This window comes from Polistes fuscatus, unplaced genomic scaffold (assembly GCF_010416935.1).
Source record: "Polistes fuscatus isolate 324 unplaced genomic scaffold, CU_Pfus_HIC Scaffold7, whole genome shotgun sequence".
NCBI classification, from domain to species: Eukaryota; Metazoa; Arthropoda; class Insecta; order Hymenoptera; family Vespidae; genus Polistes; species Polistes fuscatus.
This window is the reverse complement of record NW_025113151.1, coordinates 5,851,974-5,868,530: the sequence shown is the minus strand read 5'-3', so window position 1 is coordinate 5,868,530 and position 16,557 is coordinate 5,851,974. Positions and strand designations below refer to the sequence as shown.

The following is a 16,557-nucleotide window of genomic DNA, read 5'->3' as shown; positions in this document are numbered from 1 at the left end:
AATCTTTCATGATACTATATAAATTTATCCTCTAATGCTATATCATTGAATTAATGTAATCGTCTATATACTCGATATACAAGGCACCAATATAAATAAAACTAAGACGTAAACGTATCTAGAACTATAATTACTGTAAATAATATATCTATAATTCTATGATAAATTGTAATAAGATACCGTAATTTTACGAAATTTTTGATTATTTTTAACATTTTTGTCTTTTTTTATTAATTTATTAAATCACGAGGCAACGCTCCATGATGTTATGAAGAAAAATTGAATCGACTGCGTATAGTTTATAGTTCGTGCAATCTGTTAAATAATATTTTATATATTAACGATTTAATAATATTTCGTACGTAAAAAAGAAAGATAATATTTGAAATTAATTTTGGAACATTGTAAGAATTTAAATGTTAATGTAAATGTTAAATTTATTTAAGTTAAAATAATTTATAATGTTTCTTCAGGACTGCAAAAATGGGACACATTAATTAAATTATCGCACGTGACATAAGTCAGTACGAAATATTTCTATCATTAGCATATAATAATCCATAAAGTTTATCTTGATGTTGTGTCCACGGTGTAATTTACGTATTTACAATTATACGAATATTTAAATAATATATCGATATACTTATAAGAGCTGTAATAAAACAATGAAAGCCTATCATCAACCGTTACATGTGTGTGCGTGTGTGCGCGTGTGTATACATATACATATATTGTTTTTTCTTTATTACTTCGTGCTATTAAAGAAAAAGACACGTCAGATAATATATCTCGGTGTATAATATAAGCATCGTATTTCTGAAATAGAAATAAAGAACCAAAAAGAAATAATGCATTACAGTTTAGTTTACACTAATGCGGTCTTGAGAAGACCGCGTTCGATACGAAAAAGACTATACAAACTATACAGTTTGAAATGAGATAGGATGCAGTGCTAACATTTACAAAGTTTTATTGGAAAGTTATCTATATCGTTTCACCTATCGATATTTTAAATGATGCCAAATGATAAAATTATATTCGTTAACTTTCCATGATGATAAGAATATCGGCTATTCTTGTCAATTTTTTAGATGAGACAAAGGTCATGGTAAAATGAAATTTATTATCGGACAATGAAAGTTTTATCGTCTTAAGTGCTTCTCACGTTACTAATGCGTGCCGATTAATTCATCATTCGTATGTCAATGAAGGTCATTGAATATGATAAATAAACGAAAAGTAGTAAAGTCAATTCGTAACAAATTGATGGTACAGATTCCGTCCTCAATTTCATCCAGAATGCTACGTTTCTTGAACATTTAAATTAAGAGAATAATTCGAACAAGGTTATGTTCGTAATTTTACTTCATTCATTTGATTAATTAAATAGTGTTTGCATCTTTGATTGCGTGCTCGTTTATGAAAGGAAGATAAAAATATGATAATATTGACAAAGATAAAGCACGCAATCGAAACAGTTCAATATGTTTGTTGTTCGTTTAATAAGAATCTTTGTTAAACAATAATAATAATCTTTTTTTTGTGTTAATATATCAACATCATGAAAATGATAGTGTCGTTGACATAAGAGCATGCGCGATCTTATTTTTAGTAGCTTGAATATCGTGTAGTTAATTATATTGAATTCAGTGAATGCATATTGACACGCAACTGTAGAAATCGGTACAACCACTGTCATTTTAAGTATGCAACCAAGTCTAGTCGAAGCCAGTCTGCATTAATGCTTCATCTTCGACAGAGTTCCGTCTTGTAAGTTTCATTTTCAATTACGTAGTATTTTTATCCTATTTTTACTTTTGTAAATTTTGTACTATTTGACATTTCATATTGAATACTGTCTCTCATGTGGTTTCATACAACGTTTACGTGTATTAATTTATTGGTTTATTGTCTGATTTATTTTGAATATTATCATTTAATGTTTAGTCAGATCGCATCCTAAATCAAATATTTCAATTGAATTATATTCTTTTGTATAGACAGATAGGCAAGCAGGTACACGTAAGTTGATTTTAATTTCAATCAACTCGTCTTGACTTGATAATTACTGTCAACGTGTCAAAATAATCTAGCCTCTTTTTAAATATGTATTCACATCTTTAATTATCAAAATTCGATCTTCGATCCTACTTTCCGATATCTACGGTATCTGGTATCTACGAGATTAATAGAAGATACAAGATTACGGCGATAATGAATAATTCATCTTATTTATATCTAGCATCGATCCATTCTATTGGAATATCCCGTTATTTGGTTACGACATGTAACGAAAATAGTTTTAAATTCGTGCGATTATGATTACCATTTATTCGATTAAAAGTATTGATATTATAGCCATTGGAATAAACTCTTCTTGCCATAATGATACCTGGAAGAATATTAATGTCTTCCTTTTTATGGAAACAATTTAAACATCGTTTGCAGCCGAAACAGTTAATCGCTAAACAAAATCAGGTAAATATTTTTAAAATTAATGTAATCATAATTGTCACATATTTATAATAATTACTAGAAATAATTATTCTAACAAACTTTTATTAATAGGCTGTTATGCTAATATCTCCCAGATTGTTATCAACTTATGAAGTCACAAAAAATATTAAATTTATTTCCCAAGATAATGAAGTTAAAATATTAAAATATTCAGTACAAAGTTCTAACTCGTTAGAAAAACGACCTTTGCTAGTTTTGCTTTGTTGGCTTCTAGCTAAAGAAAAACATATTATGAAATTTGCTGATCTGTATTTACAACAAGGATTTGATGTTACATTAGTAACAATAACTCCATGGCAACTTATGTGGCCTGAAAAAGGTTCCAGGGTGAGTTTGAATGAATTTTATATCATTTATTAATTAACAAACTGAATTATAATAAATTATATAACATTTACTAATTCCTTTGAATGCATTTTACTTGTAGTTAATTGCAGTAGATTTGTTGACATTTTTACTAGAGAATCAAGATTATCAACAAATTATCTTACATGGATTTTCTGTAGCTGGCTACATTTGGGGCGAGGCTTTAACTTATATTCATGCCGATCGCGAAAAATATAACAATGTTCTTGATAGAATTATTGGTCATGTATGGGATAGTGCTGCAGATATTAACGAAATAGTTGTAGGCACACCACGTGCCATTTTTCCTAATAATCCTTTGTTACAATCTATAATACGAAAGTATTTAATGTAAGTTTCAAAAAAACACACACATTTAGTATAAATATATTTAATTTCAAACTAATAGCTTTTTTTCCATTTTTAGCTATCACATGAAAGCGTTCTATAAACAATCTACACAGTATTACCTTCGTTCTAGTCAGATGTTTCATACAAATTTGATACGGAGTCCAGCACTTTTTTTCGTAAGTAATACGGATCCTGTGGGTTTAGTAAGTAGTAACATGAGAGTACGAGATTCCTGGGATTCCTTAGGTATAAAGGTAAAGAGAAAAATTTTTATGGATAGTTTTGAGAAAATATGAATACTCCTAATTAATTTCAATCTATTGAATTGTAGACTTATATTAAAATATTTGATGGATCACCTCATGTAGGACATTATTTAAAATATCCGAAAGAATATGTTGAAGAACTTAATGCATTCTTAGGAATGTTAAACTTAATCAAGGATAAAGATAAAATCACAGCTCAAGGCTAAACTGAAATAAAGCGCATTGAATATAAATATTTTCAATATATTTATATTCATCTATTCCTATGTGATATAAATGCACCATTTATCATAATTCAGTATCCATATACGTAATTAACTAATATCAATTGTGCATTATCACATAAAAAACCTAAATAAACAAATCGGGTTGAAAATTTTAATTTTATACAGGGAATAAATTATTTTTAAGGCGAAAGAATACATTAAAATAACAATGATTTAAAAAAATATATATATATTTTCGAGACTGAAAAGATTTTACATTATTTTAAATTCGCATCTTTGTAATATATTTTTATAACAAACATTAAAATATATATAAATTTTATTAAATTCATAATTATATATATATACGAATGACGTGCCTTTTTTATAATACCAATCATCGTTTAAAATACAAATGTATTTTATACATTTAAATTAATTTATATTGCTAAAAATATACAATTCAATCTGCATTATCTACGCGGATTTTCATCATCTGATATTTCTTTTTTTCTTTTCTTTAATTTACGTTGTTTTTTATGTTCCTTTAAAAGTAAGTCAACTTCATCTGGATCTTTCCCTTCCATGATTAATTGTTTTCTCTTATTAATTATTTTCTTTTCATAAAAATCAGCTTCATCTAATTTTATTTCTGCTTCTCTTTTCGCTACAGATACCTGAGTTAAGATTGTAACAACTTCTTTATCTATAACAAAAATTTAATATTTATTATATATATAAAAAGATTAATTTTGTTTAACATTATAAATGGAATGTTAATATTGGAAAAAGTATCTTACCATCTATCTTATATTCACTCAATTCCGTTCCAATAACATCTTCAATCGCGTGTAACAATTTAATATCATATTGTGTTATCAAACTAACTGCCATACCACCTTTACCTGCTCTCGCTGTTCTACCAACTCTATGAACATATTCCTTTGGTACATTTGGTATTGTATGATTAATTACTAATTCTACTGCAGATATATCTAAGCCTCTTGCTGCAACATTTGTTGCTATTAAAATTTTAATATGATTTGACTTAAATCTATTAAGAGCTGCTAAGCGTTCTTTCTGTTTTATCATTGCATGAAGTGCAACGTTTGGAAATCCTACATCATTTAATGTCATAGATAACAACTGACAATTCCTGCAAAAATAACACGTTTCAAGAAGGCTTTTAAAAAAAATCTACACATATATCTCTTACTTGCAAGTATCCGTAAATATCATAATGGATCCAGTTTCATTTGTTCTGCGAAATGTTCTTACAACTTCTACAAGATAAGAATCTATTGCATCTTTAGAACACAAGACATAACGTTGATCGAGTTCTTTCACTGTAGCAATACCAGATTCATCTTTTGCTTCCCACATAAAAACCTGAAATAATAATAATAAATAATATATATATGCAGGCATAATAATAGATACAAATATAATAGCCATACTTTTCCAGGGGCAAGATTTTTTGCTTTATCAAGAGCATCTGTAATTGTAGCGCTAAATAACAGAACTTGTTTTTCTTTAGATAAGGTTGGAAATATAACTTTAAGTTGTTTGTCAAAAGATCCACCCAATAATCTGTCGGCTTCGTCTAATACTAAGAACTTAATTTTTTCTAGAGAAAACGTATTACAACTTTCTATATGATCTGCTAATCTTCCAGGAGTTGCTACAACTATATGTGGTCTTTTTGATAACTCTAAACCTTGTACCATCATGTCCATTCCTCCTACGACTACACATTTTTTTAAATTGATCGATTTTCCAATAGCAGCAAATTGATCGGCTATCTGCAAATAAAATCTATTATAGATCGCATTCTTATACAAATATCTAATCTTACAAAAATGTTATTACACAATACACACTTGGAATGCAAGCTCCCTTGTAGGCGTTAAAATTAAAGCAAAAATGCCATAAGGATCTTCACATAATTTCTGTAATATAGGAAGTGCAAAAGCAAGTGTTTTACCACTTCCTGTTTTTGCACACCCTATACAATTATCGCCTGCAAGTATACGTGGAATACATTGTTCCTGGATTGGTGTAGGCTTTTTTAATCCTATATATATAAGAATGTACAATTGTCAATGATTTTTTTGCTTAAAACGATTAGGTATACTTTAGAAAAATCATAAACAAATAATAAAATTAAGTATTTTTACCCATAGAATTACATTGAGTAATGATCCATGAATTAAGATTTAGATTGGTAAACGATTTACAGTCGTTTGCCATTTCACACTTTTGCGTAAAATAATTGTTTAAATAGAAACTAAATTAACAAAATTAAGAGATATTTTTCAAGAACGTGGTCATCACTCAAATGCGTCACGAGACTGTAAAAGGTGGTAGTGAAATGTTTTTGGTTCTTCAAATACAGCCCCCATAAAAAATTCCGTAATATCAAAGAATATAAAACTACATAGAAGGGCATAAGTCCACTTTTTTCCTAACCAGATTCATCATAGTTACTACCGGAAACACCAGTAGGCGATAGTTGGTACTTAACGCGCGATGACGGTACAACAATCAAAGAATACAATATTTTTTAAAAGTATATATAGTGTATAGTAAAATAGTAATAAAATTTTTTAAATAATTATATTTATTTTTAATGTATAAACGTGTGTGTGCGTTCAGAAATGCATTTATACATATATTGTAAGTGTGAGAGACCTGCATTTATAAAATGCACGGTACGTCGAAAAAAATTATATTTCGTGTGTAAATACGACGAATATCTTCATTTTTATGTAATTTTTATGTAAAAGTTGTTTACAGGACCTTCGGAACGTTGCGCATGTGTGTAAAGAGAATAATGCACCTAATTACTAAGATTTAAGATTATAACGTTCTGATTTTACCCTCGAATTCATTACTGCGCAGGAGCGGTTAAATAATTACATAAAAATGCTAAAAATGCTAAAATCAGAGCGTTATAATCTTAAATCTTAGTAATTAGGCGCATTATTCCCTTTATACACATGCGCAACGTTCGAAAAGTCATATAAACAACATTTAATAAAAGTACTTTCATAGAGGATAACGTGCCAATTTGAAGGTGAATTTCGAGGAGGACGGTCGTCCGAAGTACACTGCGCAGGAGTACTAAAATAATTACATAAAATAGGCAAAAATACTAAAATCATAACGTTTTAATCTTAAATTTTATTAAATAGGTTTATTATTCTTTTTATACACATACTCAACGTTCGAAAGGTCCTGTAAACAACTTTCACCAAAAGAACTTTAACAGAGGACAATGACTCATTTCAACGGTGGATGAGGAGGGATCATAGAACATATACTCAGTGCTTTTAGACAACAATAGACACTTGCATCAATTAATTAACAATTATTACAATGCATTAATGCACTCTTTTTATGTTACAGGAGAATTTTAGTCTCGAAGCCGTCATTGCGCAGGAGCACTAAAATAATTACATAAAATAGATAAAAATTCTAAAATCAAAAAGTTTTAATCTTAAATGTTATTAATTAGATGCATTATTTCGTAAGGCCTATTTTATAGGTGGATAGGAAACATTAAAAAATAATATACCATCACTATCTTCTCATACTAACGCTAGGAGGCGTTAACTGAACTAACAGCTACAACCATACATATCTTCTTTGTTTGATTCCGTGGCTTCTTCTGAATGCACGCACATCAGCTTGATTTGGGTTTTAGCATCATATACACAGTGTTTAAATTAATACGTTTAGCGTTTTTTTTTTTTTATAATATATGCTCGTAAGTATTCTTCCTGTTCGTAATCTGCGAGCGTATCAAACTCGAATTTCGCTAATAACGTATCGCTATACTTGATTCTTACGGCGACAATATCAACCTGGATGTGATAATGTATCGTTCAAAGCTGGAAATGAAGAAATGCAATTAATGTACACTCTTGCTAATGATAATGCAACAAAGCAGGATGTCTTTATGCAGCTTTTTTTCTACTACAGGTGTTCCAGACGAAAAGAAATTCCAATTATTAGATAAATATCTATAAGATATCTATTCATTTCAATTAAAAATATTTTATGCCGATTCTGTCAGTTAGAATAACAGTAATCCCTCAGAGATTCTTACTGAAGAATAGAAATTACTCTAGGTAGAGATCGGTAATTATAAATCGTGTGTTAATTTTGACATTCGTCAATTAAAAATAATAATACAAAATATGAAATAACAAGTCGAGAAATGCGTTATGTGATTGATTTATTACTATATCTTAAATCATATAAAATAATAATGTGGTAATATACATTTTCTATATATATATTTTTTTGTTTTAATAAATCATTTGTCGAATTACTCAACAAAGACAACAATACAATTATAATGTACAGATGAAGATGAAAATATATTGAATTACTCCGATGAATCTTCAATAATATTTCTGTTTGTTTTTCTAATGCCATACATACGTAAAACTTTTCTATAGGTATTATAATAATCATGATACTAATAACATTGCACTTCACAATCTCGTGAGCGCAAAAAAAAAAGGATTTTTTTTTATTAATGGCAGTGATGTGGATTCTGCCGACAATGAAAGCTAAATATTATTTATAAGTTTAATAGAATTATAAGATTAGATTTAATTTTGAAAATGTACTCATACGCGTTACTTTGACTAATAATTTAGTTTGTTTTGAGAATACATTTTTGAACGCATTCAAAATATGGACGTAGTGTTTCCTTCATCATGCATATCCATCGAAAATACGTTATTCAAACTACACGAAGAACCACAATTTTATAGTCTTCTATTGTCACATGAGGCTTTTTCTTTCATCATCGAAGAGTAGATAAAATGGGCCGTTACGTTTAGATTATATTTGAGATAATCAATGGATATAACGATTAACACGTTATTATATAAGAAAAATGTTTAATAAAATTCTATAAAATGCACATAATATTGAAATAAATATAAAGTAAACATTTACGTACTTTTCAATTTTGGAGATAAAGAAGTATACCTTAACGAGTACAAATTTAAACCCATTAAAATCAAATTTATTTTGTTTATTTCTTCTGCATTGCGCGCGCTTCTTTGTTAATTTTATTTGCTATTTTATGTAGTAATTGAATAAGTTCCCTATGTACAGAATATAAGATTTACACGTAAATTATTGATTCTTGCATGTATAAATAAATGTTGAAATTGCCAGTAGATAATTAGCTACAAAATTACTTTTAATTATGCATAGTTAAATCGTGCTATTGTACCCATTACCTGTTTTCATGAGACATTAGAATAATATATCAAGGGGCAATACTCATAATTTGTTGGCTTAAATATTCTCCGAAAAAAGAGAAAACTAAGAAAAATACTTAGTATTATTTGGTAATATTTACATTGATTTGATCACAAAAATGATTGATACAAAACACATAAAAATATATTAATGATTGCTTGTGTTTTGTACCATAGCCAAGCAGATAAGAGGCACAAAAATAGATACAATTTGTTTACATATGAACTATTAGAGTTTAAAAGTTCTGCCATATTATTTTTTGTATTTATTTCTATATATACGATACTATGTTAATTCATAAGTATTTATAGTGGAAAAAGCGCTGTCTAAATCATATTAGATGCAAGTTGAAATAAGTTTTGTATGCAAATGTAACATAAATATTTTAGTTGGAATTTTCAATATTTTTTTTTGTTGGTGTCATCGGCTTATTTTATATTATTTATTATTATTATTATTATTTTTTTTTTATTTTAATAATTATTATTATTATATGAAGATATTTTTATTGCAGTCGCGGTGATGTAAAATCTTTTACTTATAATTCCCTTATAATTTGTCATAAGCATAGTTCCTAAATAATAAAGAAATATACACCTAATTATTAAATAACATGTATAATACAGATCCAAATAGTACTTATATTACAAGTAACGGCCCATTTAAATAATAAACTTATACATTATACCACATAAAATAATTGAAATAAGAACCTTTATCTGGCAAATATCTCAATAAACGATTACAATTGTATGTACAATAGTATATGCTCACACAAAATGTATGTGCATAATTTTTTTTGCTATTTAATGAATTTTAAAATGTTTTAAATACGTTGTAATTTGTTAATAAACATAACAGCTCTTTACAATTAGTGCTATGTTAGCGATTTCGATTACGTATGTATAAATTCAAGTGATATCAGGTCACATCACGTTATGCGGATAAATGTAACAGAAAATATAATATTCGAAAAGTATGTTATAACGATTACTTTAAATTATAACAAAAATCTGAATATCCAAGTAAGCATTTCATAGCCTGCGTCACTAACTAAATTTTCTTTTAATACTTCTGCAGAATTAATTAAATAGTAGCATTCGGTATACCCTGGTATGTGTTAATGCCCGTTTTTGATATTAATTCGTATCAAAGCATTGATGTACATCCAGATACAGAATACAAATATGAATTCTTTTTACACACAAATACGCGTGTACATCGTTTTCTACAGGCGCCAACGTACACACATATTTATATATAAGTATTATTTACAATGTTATCATGAAATTCGATCACGCATTTGGAAATAATAATTATTACATGCCGGCTATTACTTAGCCAATTTAATTATTTCATATTAATTATTATACATAGTATAAGTGTGTGAATTCTCCTCTTTTATCCGTGTTGCCTGCAGTAACACACAAAGACACTGTGTGTAGTATACCTTGTCCTATTTAACCACAGTTATTTATCGTTAAAAAAGAATCAATATTATATAAACTTTACATGAGAAACATTTTTTCATCTAATTCGTGGATTTCGTTAATTAATAATTTCAAATTGCCACTAAAATGTATATTTTTTGATGTTTTATCTTAAAACATCAAAGTTGGAAAAGAGTTAAATTTTTCGGATAATTGTCTATTAATATTTCATTTACTAATCAACACAATATAAGTAGAAAAAAATGTTTGTGTCTTATTTAAATTACGATGACTAAATAAAATGACTGAGCAAGTCATTTTGATATAATTATATGAAACTATTTTGCATAAATATTTCTATATTATGGACTAATCTTCCAATCTGATATCATTTGCCAATTTTAGTTTTACATAAGGAACTTATAGATGATATTCTTATGTTCATATAAAAATGACATATACTGTTCAATTTATAAGCATATTTGAAGAACGTTACTAGGCCTTTAGCTATTCGTTGTTACAGGAATATAAGTACATTTTAATTGAAATGAACAAGAAATAAATTAGAAATTGAAGAGAACTAAGGAAAATAGAAAAATCTAATAGGTCATGTTTCTTTTGTTAATAATGAATCATAAACAATAGCTATAAAATCTTAAAGGACAAGGAGGCTTAAATTCTCGATAGTGCGTAAATTATAATGATAATAATAGTCTGTTATAATCAATGAGAATGTATACACAGTGAATTTTATAGCTGTTAAGAATGTGGCAGATCAATAGTGTGTGTTTCATTTCCAAAAATTAATCTCAATCTTTTCATAGGTGGTGGAGGCGGATCAAGATTTAATTCACGTTTCTTATGCCGTCTTTCTCGATCCCGAGTTTTATGTTTCTTCCGACGTTTACTTCTTTCAACTCCTTCCACGCGTAATACTTCATATTCAGGTTCGTAACTGTCTTCGCTCAGACTAGTACCTGATTCTACTATGTCATCTAAAACTGGAGAACGTTTCATACGTAATGTGAGCTTTAATCTGCCACCAGTTCTTTCAGGAGTTGTGGGGCAAACTCGACAATTACTATTGTCAGCCTGCCATTGATACTCCGATAACGTTGGTCTTTTTTCTATACTACCATTGTTGCAAACGGTCAATCTGGAAAAACAGCATTTCAATTTTTGTTTATATATTATTTGGATAGTACTTACAAATGTTATGTATATGTGTATAGCTTATAGATTTGCCAACAATAAGACAACTGAAAAACATACCTTTTCAAACTCTCACCGACATCGACAGAGTTTTCTCTCGATTGGCTACTGATATCCGTTTCCGCGGAATGACTCAGATTACTAGATGGAGGCCATGGCTCTTCAGGTATCAATATCGGAGGATCAGTTTTATTATATTCGTTATTACACTGTACTTCTTCAAGATGCGACGAAACTCCAGACATATGACGATTTTCGCATTTACCGCGTCGTATTATCGATGGTATACCAATATCCTCCAAGTTACTTTCTTTTTCGCTAAATTCATATATATCACCCTGTATGCCTGAATCATCATCCGCTACTCCAATTTCAGAAGCCTGTGGTCTTTGCTGATCCCTTCTTTGACTCCTTGTCAGTCTACTTTTTTCTTTTTCTGTTTTAGCACAGTTCTTAGCTACCACCGCATTCGCACTATTTTCTGTATGACATTGCACATCAGTTATGATTTCATTGAATCGAGATTTCGGACGTTTTGTACTTTTCTGATTCTTTCGCGATTTTAGCGGCACATCCGTTATCTCCTTTTGTTGATGGGTGGATCTTTTCAGTGTAAAACTACAACTATCGTCAGAATTTGTATCGTTAACACTCGCATTGCAGTCATTTTCTTCAATTCTACTTAAGTTTGTGCTAATTTCTTTAGCCGTTAGAATCTTAGATTCAGTATCCGTTGTACTGACTTCAGGTATTTCACAGTCTTCAGGTTTGACATCTACTTCGCTTTGAATATTTTTAAAATACATATTGCCTTTTGGATCAAGCTCATTTGTATGATCCAAAATTGCATTACAAGACATTTGAACACTTTCAACACTTTCACTCTTTATATTGGCAGTATCTTTAACTGTATCAAGTTCACAAAATCCAACGGCAACAGAAGTATTCGTTGGATCACTCACAATATCTTCCACCTTTTCTTTCACCCTATCACATTTATCCACTATTATTATACTTGCAGTATCCATTTTGCGGCACTCGTCATCAGATCTAATTTCACACGAAATAGAAGATATTCTATTGGATCCTCGAAAATCATTATTCCGAGGAATTTTTCTATATATCGGTGAATTATAACAATTGATCTCCTGAGAAAATTCATTATATACAACATTACTATCGTTTTTCACGTCATCTACTAACACTGATTTGGAACATTTCGTTAACTTATTAATACAATTATTAGATATTTTTTCAGGTGTTTCACAGAGGTTGCCTTTTTCATTAACATTTTGCGTATTCGGTAAAGTGCAGCAAAAACTGTTAGATGTATTATTTGTGTTTTGTATACCTGGTTCATGATTATTCGTGGCACTTAAATGATCGACATGAGGCAGGGATGTAGAACTTATTTGAACTGAATCACAGGAATTTGTACTATAATGTCTTTTTTTATAACTGAAAGTGTCAATATTACTTAAAATATCTCGATCAACTTCTACCGCAAGTTTAGGTATTCCGTTCTCTTCTATGTTATCGTTATTTGCGTGTCTTGTATTTCCAACGATTAATCTAATAGAACATTCTTTCTGAAAGGCAGAGGAAGTCAACTGCTTTGACGCATTGTGAATAGAATCTCGAAGATCAGACTCAAAATTAGGGGGCGAAGATGATGTATTATGAACAACATGATGTTTCGGCACTCTTGAAAATACGGTTTCTTTATCTGCTATTGTTCTATCTAATTTTTCTTTGTGATCATCTGATTCTAATGTTGCCGAAGTTTTTTCTATAGATACATCCAAACAGGTAGATTCATTTTTATCATTATTCTTTGATCTTTTGGACTCTGTTCTCTTTTGAAGCCTATATATAAATGCACATAACATAAGTTTAAACAGGACAAACAGAATTAATATGAAATAAAATATTTAATTTTAATATTTAAATTAAAATTAGATATTACCTGGAAGCTCTAAGACTTTGACTAGTTTTTACATTTCTTTCATTGCTGTTGTTTTCGCACTTGTTATGTTGCACCTTGTTTCGAAGATTTCTTGTCACAGAATTAGTATTGGTGTAGGGATGAGGTCGAGAAGTTTGCAAAACATTTTCTCCATTATTTATCGATGGTTGTTGCTGAGCGATATCTGAAAATCTACAGCCTTGTGCAATCAAAAGTTCCGCATCATACTTGGTAAGTCCTTTGCGCCGTAATTCTTTCATACTAAGAGATTGTGGAGCAATAGCTGCATTGTCAACGAGGACTGCATTTTTCTCTGTCAAAGCACCATCAGCTTGTTGTTTGTTTCTACCCAATGGTTGTTGTCGATGCTTTGTTCTATTAATGCGGTTATCCGTTTCTCTTAAGCGGTATCCTAAAATGTCTTAAGATTTTAATAAAGAGTGCTATAAGATTTTTGCAAAACATATTTGTATTTGAACTACCGGAAGAAAGTTCTTCTCCAGGTTTCTGACTGGCAAATGCTCCGGTTCCTCTTCTTTCACACGTTTCACATTCGCAGTAACAATTTCCATCTCCAAAAAAATCTTCTGCATAGAAACAAGTTATCTCTTCGCCTATTTCGATATCTCGTAGTACTTTGACGCACGCAGTATCTCGACCGGTAGCTACAAACTGAAAAATATCAGGAAGTAAATAAATATATTTGTGCATAGGATATTGCGAAATTAATAATCTCATTTAATATAAAAAATATATATTTATTAACTTTGCAATTGGCTCTACAATCGTGGTTTATATATGCAGCAGGACCTAGCCACAATTGAGCACAATTTTTTCTGCAACTGTACATCACAGAGAAATCATTTTTCCCTGGATGCAAAAGAGCAGCTTCTTCCTATAAAAAAGAAAAGATAATCTCTTTGGAATACTGATAATTTACGCTTATTTTGAAGTGCTGCAACAAACCTTTTCACTAAGTTCAGCAATACAACCGACGAGACAAGATATTTTTTCATGCTTTAACCACTTACGAGTAGCACATATCTTAGCTCCTTTTTGCCCTTCTAAGCTGTATCTATAACACGGTTCAATGGCAAATCCAGAATCCTTATCGAAAACTCTCAAATACCTGTAAATCTACAAAAGTACAAATAATTTGTAATGTTTCCGAAATAAGTATATTAAGTAAATCAGAAAAATATATTTTAAACATTGCTTACATGTTTCTCCAAATTAATCTGTTGTTGTTTAGATTTAGTGTGAGGAAGTCTTGCTCCCCAATCTCCACCCATAAGTTTTTTATAAGCCTTATCATAATTTTGCGTTTGAATAAATTCACAAATAATTTTGCGTAAATCTTCCTTATTTGCTTTGGGCGGTCGGTATCTATAATGAAAAACATAAAAAATCCCGTCAAATGGGAAAGATTTAATTGAATAATTTAGAATGAATTTATATAATATACCTTATATTCATCTTGTGAGTGGTAAATCCTAAATATGGATCTAGTACGAGGGAAGTAGCTAGGTCATCGTTGTCTGAAAGCTCTTTCGGTGTCATTCCACCTCCACCTCCATTCCCGCTGTTGAGGGCATTTGATTGCATTTTTGCACCTACGGATCCACCTAGCCTTCGCTCCTGCTTCCGTGCTGCAGCTGCTGAGCCTTGGATCGACAAACAATCTACCACCATTCTGCAATCCGGACTTTTACTGTAAACACACGGTAAAGTTAAAAGATGATTTGTAACCAAAGTATAAGCGTCACATGTCATTATGTTAAAGTTATCATTCGTAAGTTATTATTCGTAATTAAATAGAAGGACGTCTTGGTAAATTTCGATCGATAAAAACTCGTTAAACATAGATTGAATGGGAAACATAAAAAATAAGTAGTAAATATAACGACGAACTCGTAGAAATATTAATTAACGTAATTCCACGATTGAACGTGAAAAATATAAAATGAAAATAAAAGAAAAATACGAAGTAATGTTTTACTTGAAAAGTCATCGCGGCCGTCTCGCGAGACAGCGATTGGAAAAAGTTTAGTATAGCACAGCGTTATCGATCGAAACGCATACTGATTAAACACTTTTGCATCGTCGATCGAACGGAGAGAAGAATTGAAAGGAGTGTAAGAAAAGCACGACCGTATGTTATTTCCCTAAGTTTTCGCGAGTTGTTAGAAGTATCGTGGAGGAAGGTAGGGACGTACTAGGACCATGCCCTAAACGTTAATGGCGCAGGTAGAACCCGAGCGCTTTACTCGGCTCTCTGCCTTTTCCGAGCTTTTCTAAAAGCCGTTAGCCGGATTGATGTCTTTATTCACTTCACTCCTCGGATCGAAAAAAATCCTAACTTTTCGGCAAGGAGCATACTTACCACGAAAGAACGCTCCTTATAGCAGTATTCACGCATTTTTCTAACGATCCTCAACTATTTTCGGGCGCCGCGAAGACGCGTTCGGACCTATATCATGGCAGATCCGATCGCGACGCACACTTTCACACTTTTCTCGTCGAAAGTTTCTTCTCGCCGCTGAGTTCAAAACTAAAAGAACTCGTTCCTTTTTTTTACGAAGGGAATACCTTCGACGAGATCTTTTAATTCAGCTGATAGGAGAGAAGATCCATCTTTTTCGAGTATATGACTGTAGCGTACGTCATGCATACACATATGTGCACTCTGGAATACGACAGAGTATGATCATCCTTTAGGGACTTTGCTCGATGGACCATCTTTCTATTCCTTTTCTTTTTTTCTTTGCTTTCTCTCTCTCTCTCTCTTTCTCCCTCCTCTTTCGCTCCCTCGCCACTCCTCCCTATTTTTATATTTTTTTCAAATTCGCATTAAATGCAATTTTAATCTAGAACGTCCGAGGAACGATCTTTCGAAAATAATTGAGAGATTAAAAGTGAATTCGTTGTTGCAAAGTCGGTACCTTCCTTCTATCTAATTTAAAGGGATTGACATGTGC

General features: G+C 30.5%; 3 protein-coding genes across 3 annotated transcripts; 1 reads left to right on the top strand and 2 right to left on the bottom strand.

Moving 5' to 3' along the window:
• Positions 1-1,857: 1,857 nt before the first annotated feature.
• On the top strand, positions 1,858-3,861 carry LOC122523896 (transmembrane protein 53-B). The gene is made up of 5 exons (XM_043645850.1): positions 1,858-2,478; positions 2,569-2,844; positions 2,945-3,213; positions 3,290-3,467; positions 3,545-3,861. The coding sequence occupies exons 1-5, from the start codon at positions 2,386-2,388 to the stop codon at positions 3,683-3,685; spliced, it is 957 nt and encodes a 318-aa protein (XP_043501785.1). The 5' UTR covers positions 1,858-2,385; the 3' UTR covers positions 3,686-3,861.
• Positions 3,862-4,110: 249 nt separating this feature from the next.
• Positions 4,111-6,013, bottom strand: LOC122523893 (probable ATP-dependent RNA helicase DDX49). The gene is made up of 6 exons (XM_043645844.1): positions 5,863-6,013; positions 5,566-5,759; positions 5,143-5,487; positions 4,902-5,074; positions 4,486-4,841; positions 4,111-4,391 (listed from the first exon to the last, which is right to left on the bottom strand). Exons 1-6 carry the CDS (start codon positions 5,933-5,935, stop codon positions 4,159-4,161), a joined length of 1,374 nt encoding a protein of 457 aa, XP_043501779.1. The 5' UTR covers positions 5,936-6,013; the 3' UTR covers positions 4,111-4,158.
• A 4,289-nt stretch (positions 6,014-10,302) lies between these two features.
• On the bottom strand, positions 10,303-16,487 carry LOC122523891. Its single transcript, XM_043645840.1, has 9 exons — positions 15,963-16,487; positions 15,045-15,290; positions 14,800-14,965; positions 14,546-14,716; positions 14,346-14,474; positions 14,062-14,251; positions 13,580-13,991; positions 11,674-13,479; positions 10,303-11,557 (listed from the first exon to the last, which is right to left on the bottom strand). Exons 2-9 carry the CDS (start codon positions 15,269-15,271, stop codon positions 11,161-11,163), a joined length of 3,498 nt encoding a protein of 1,165 aa, XP_043501775.1. The 5' UTR covers positions 15,272-15,290; positions 15,963-16,487; the 3' UTR covers positions 10,303-11,160.
• Positions 16,488-16,557: the final 70 nt, after the last annotated feature.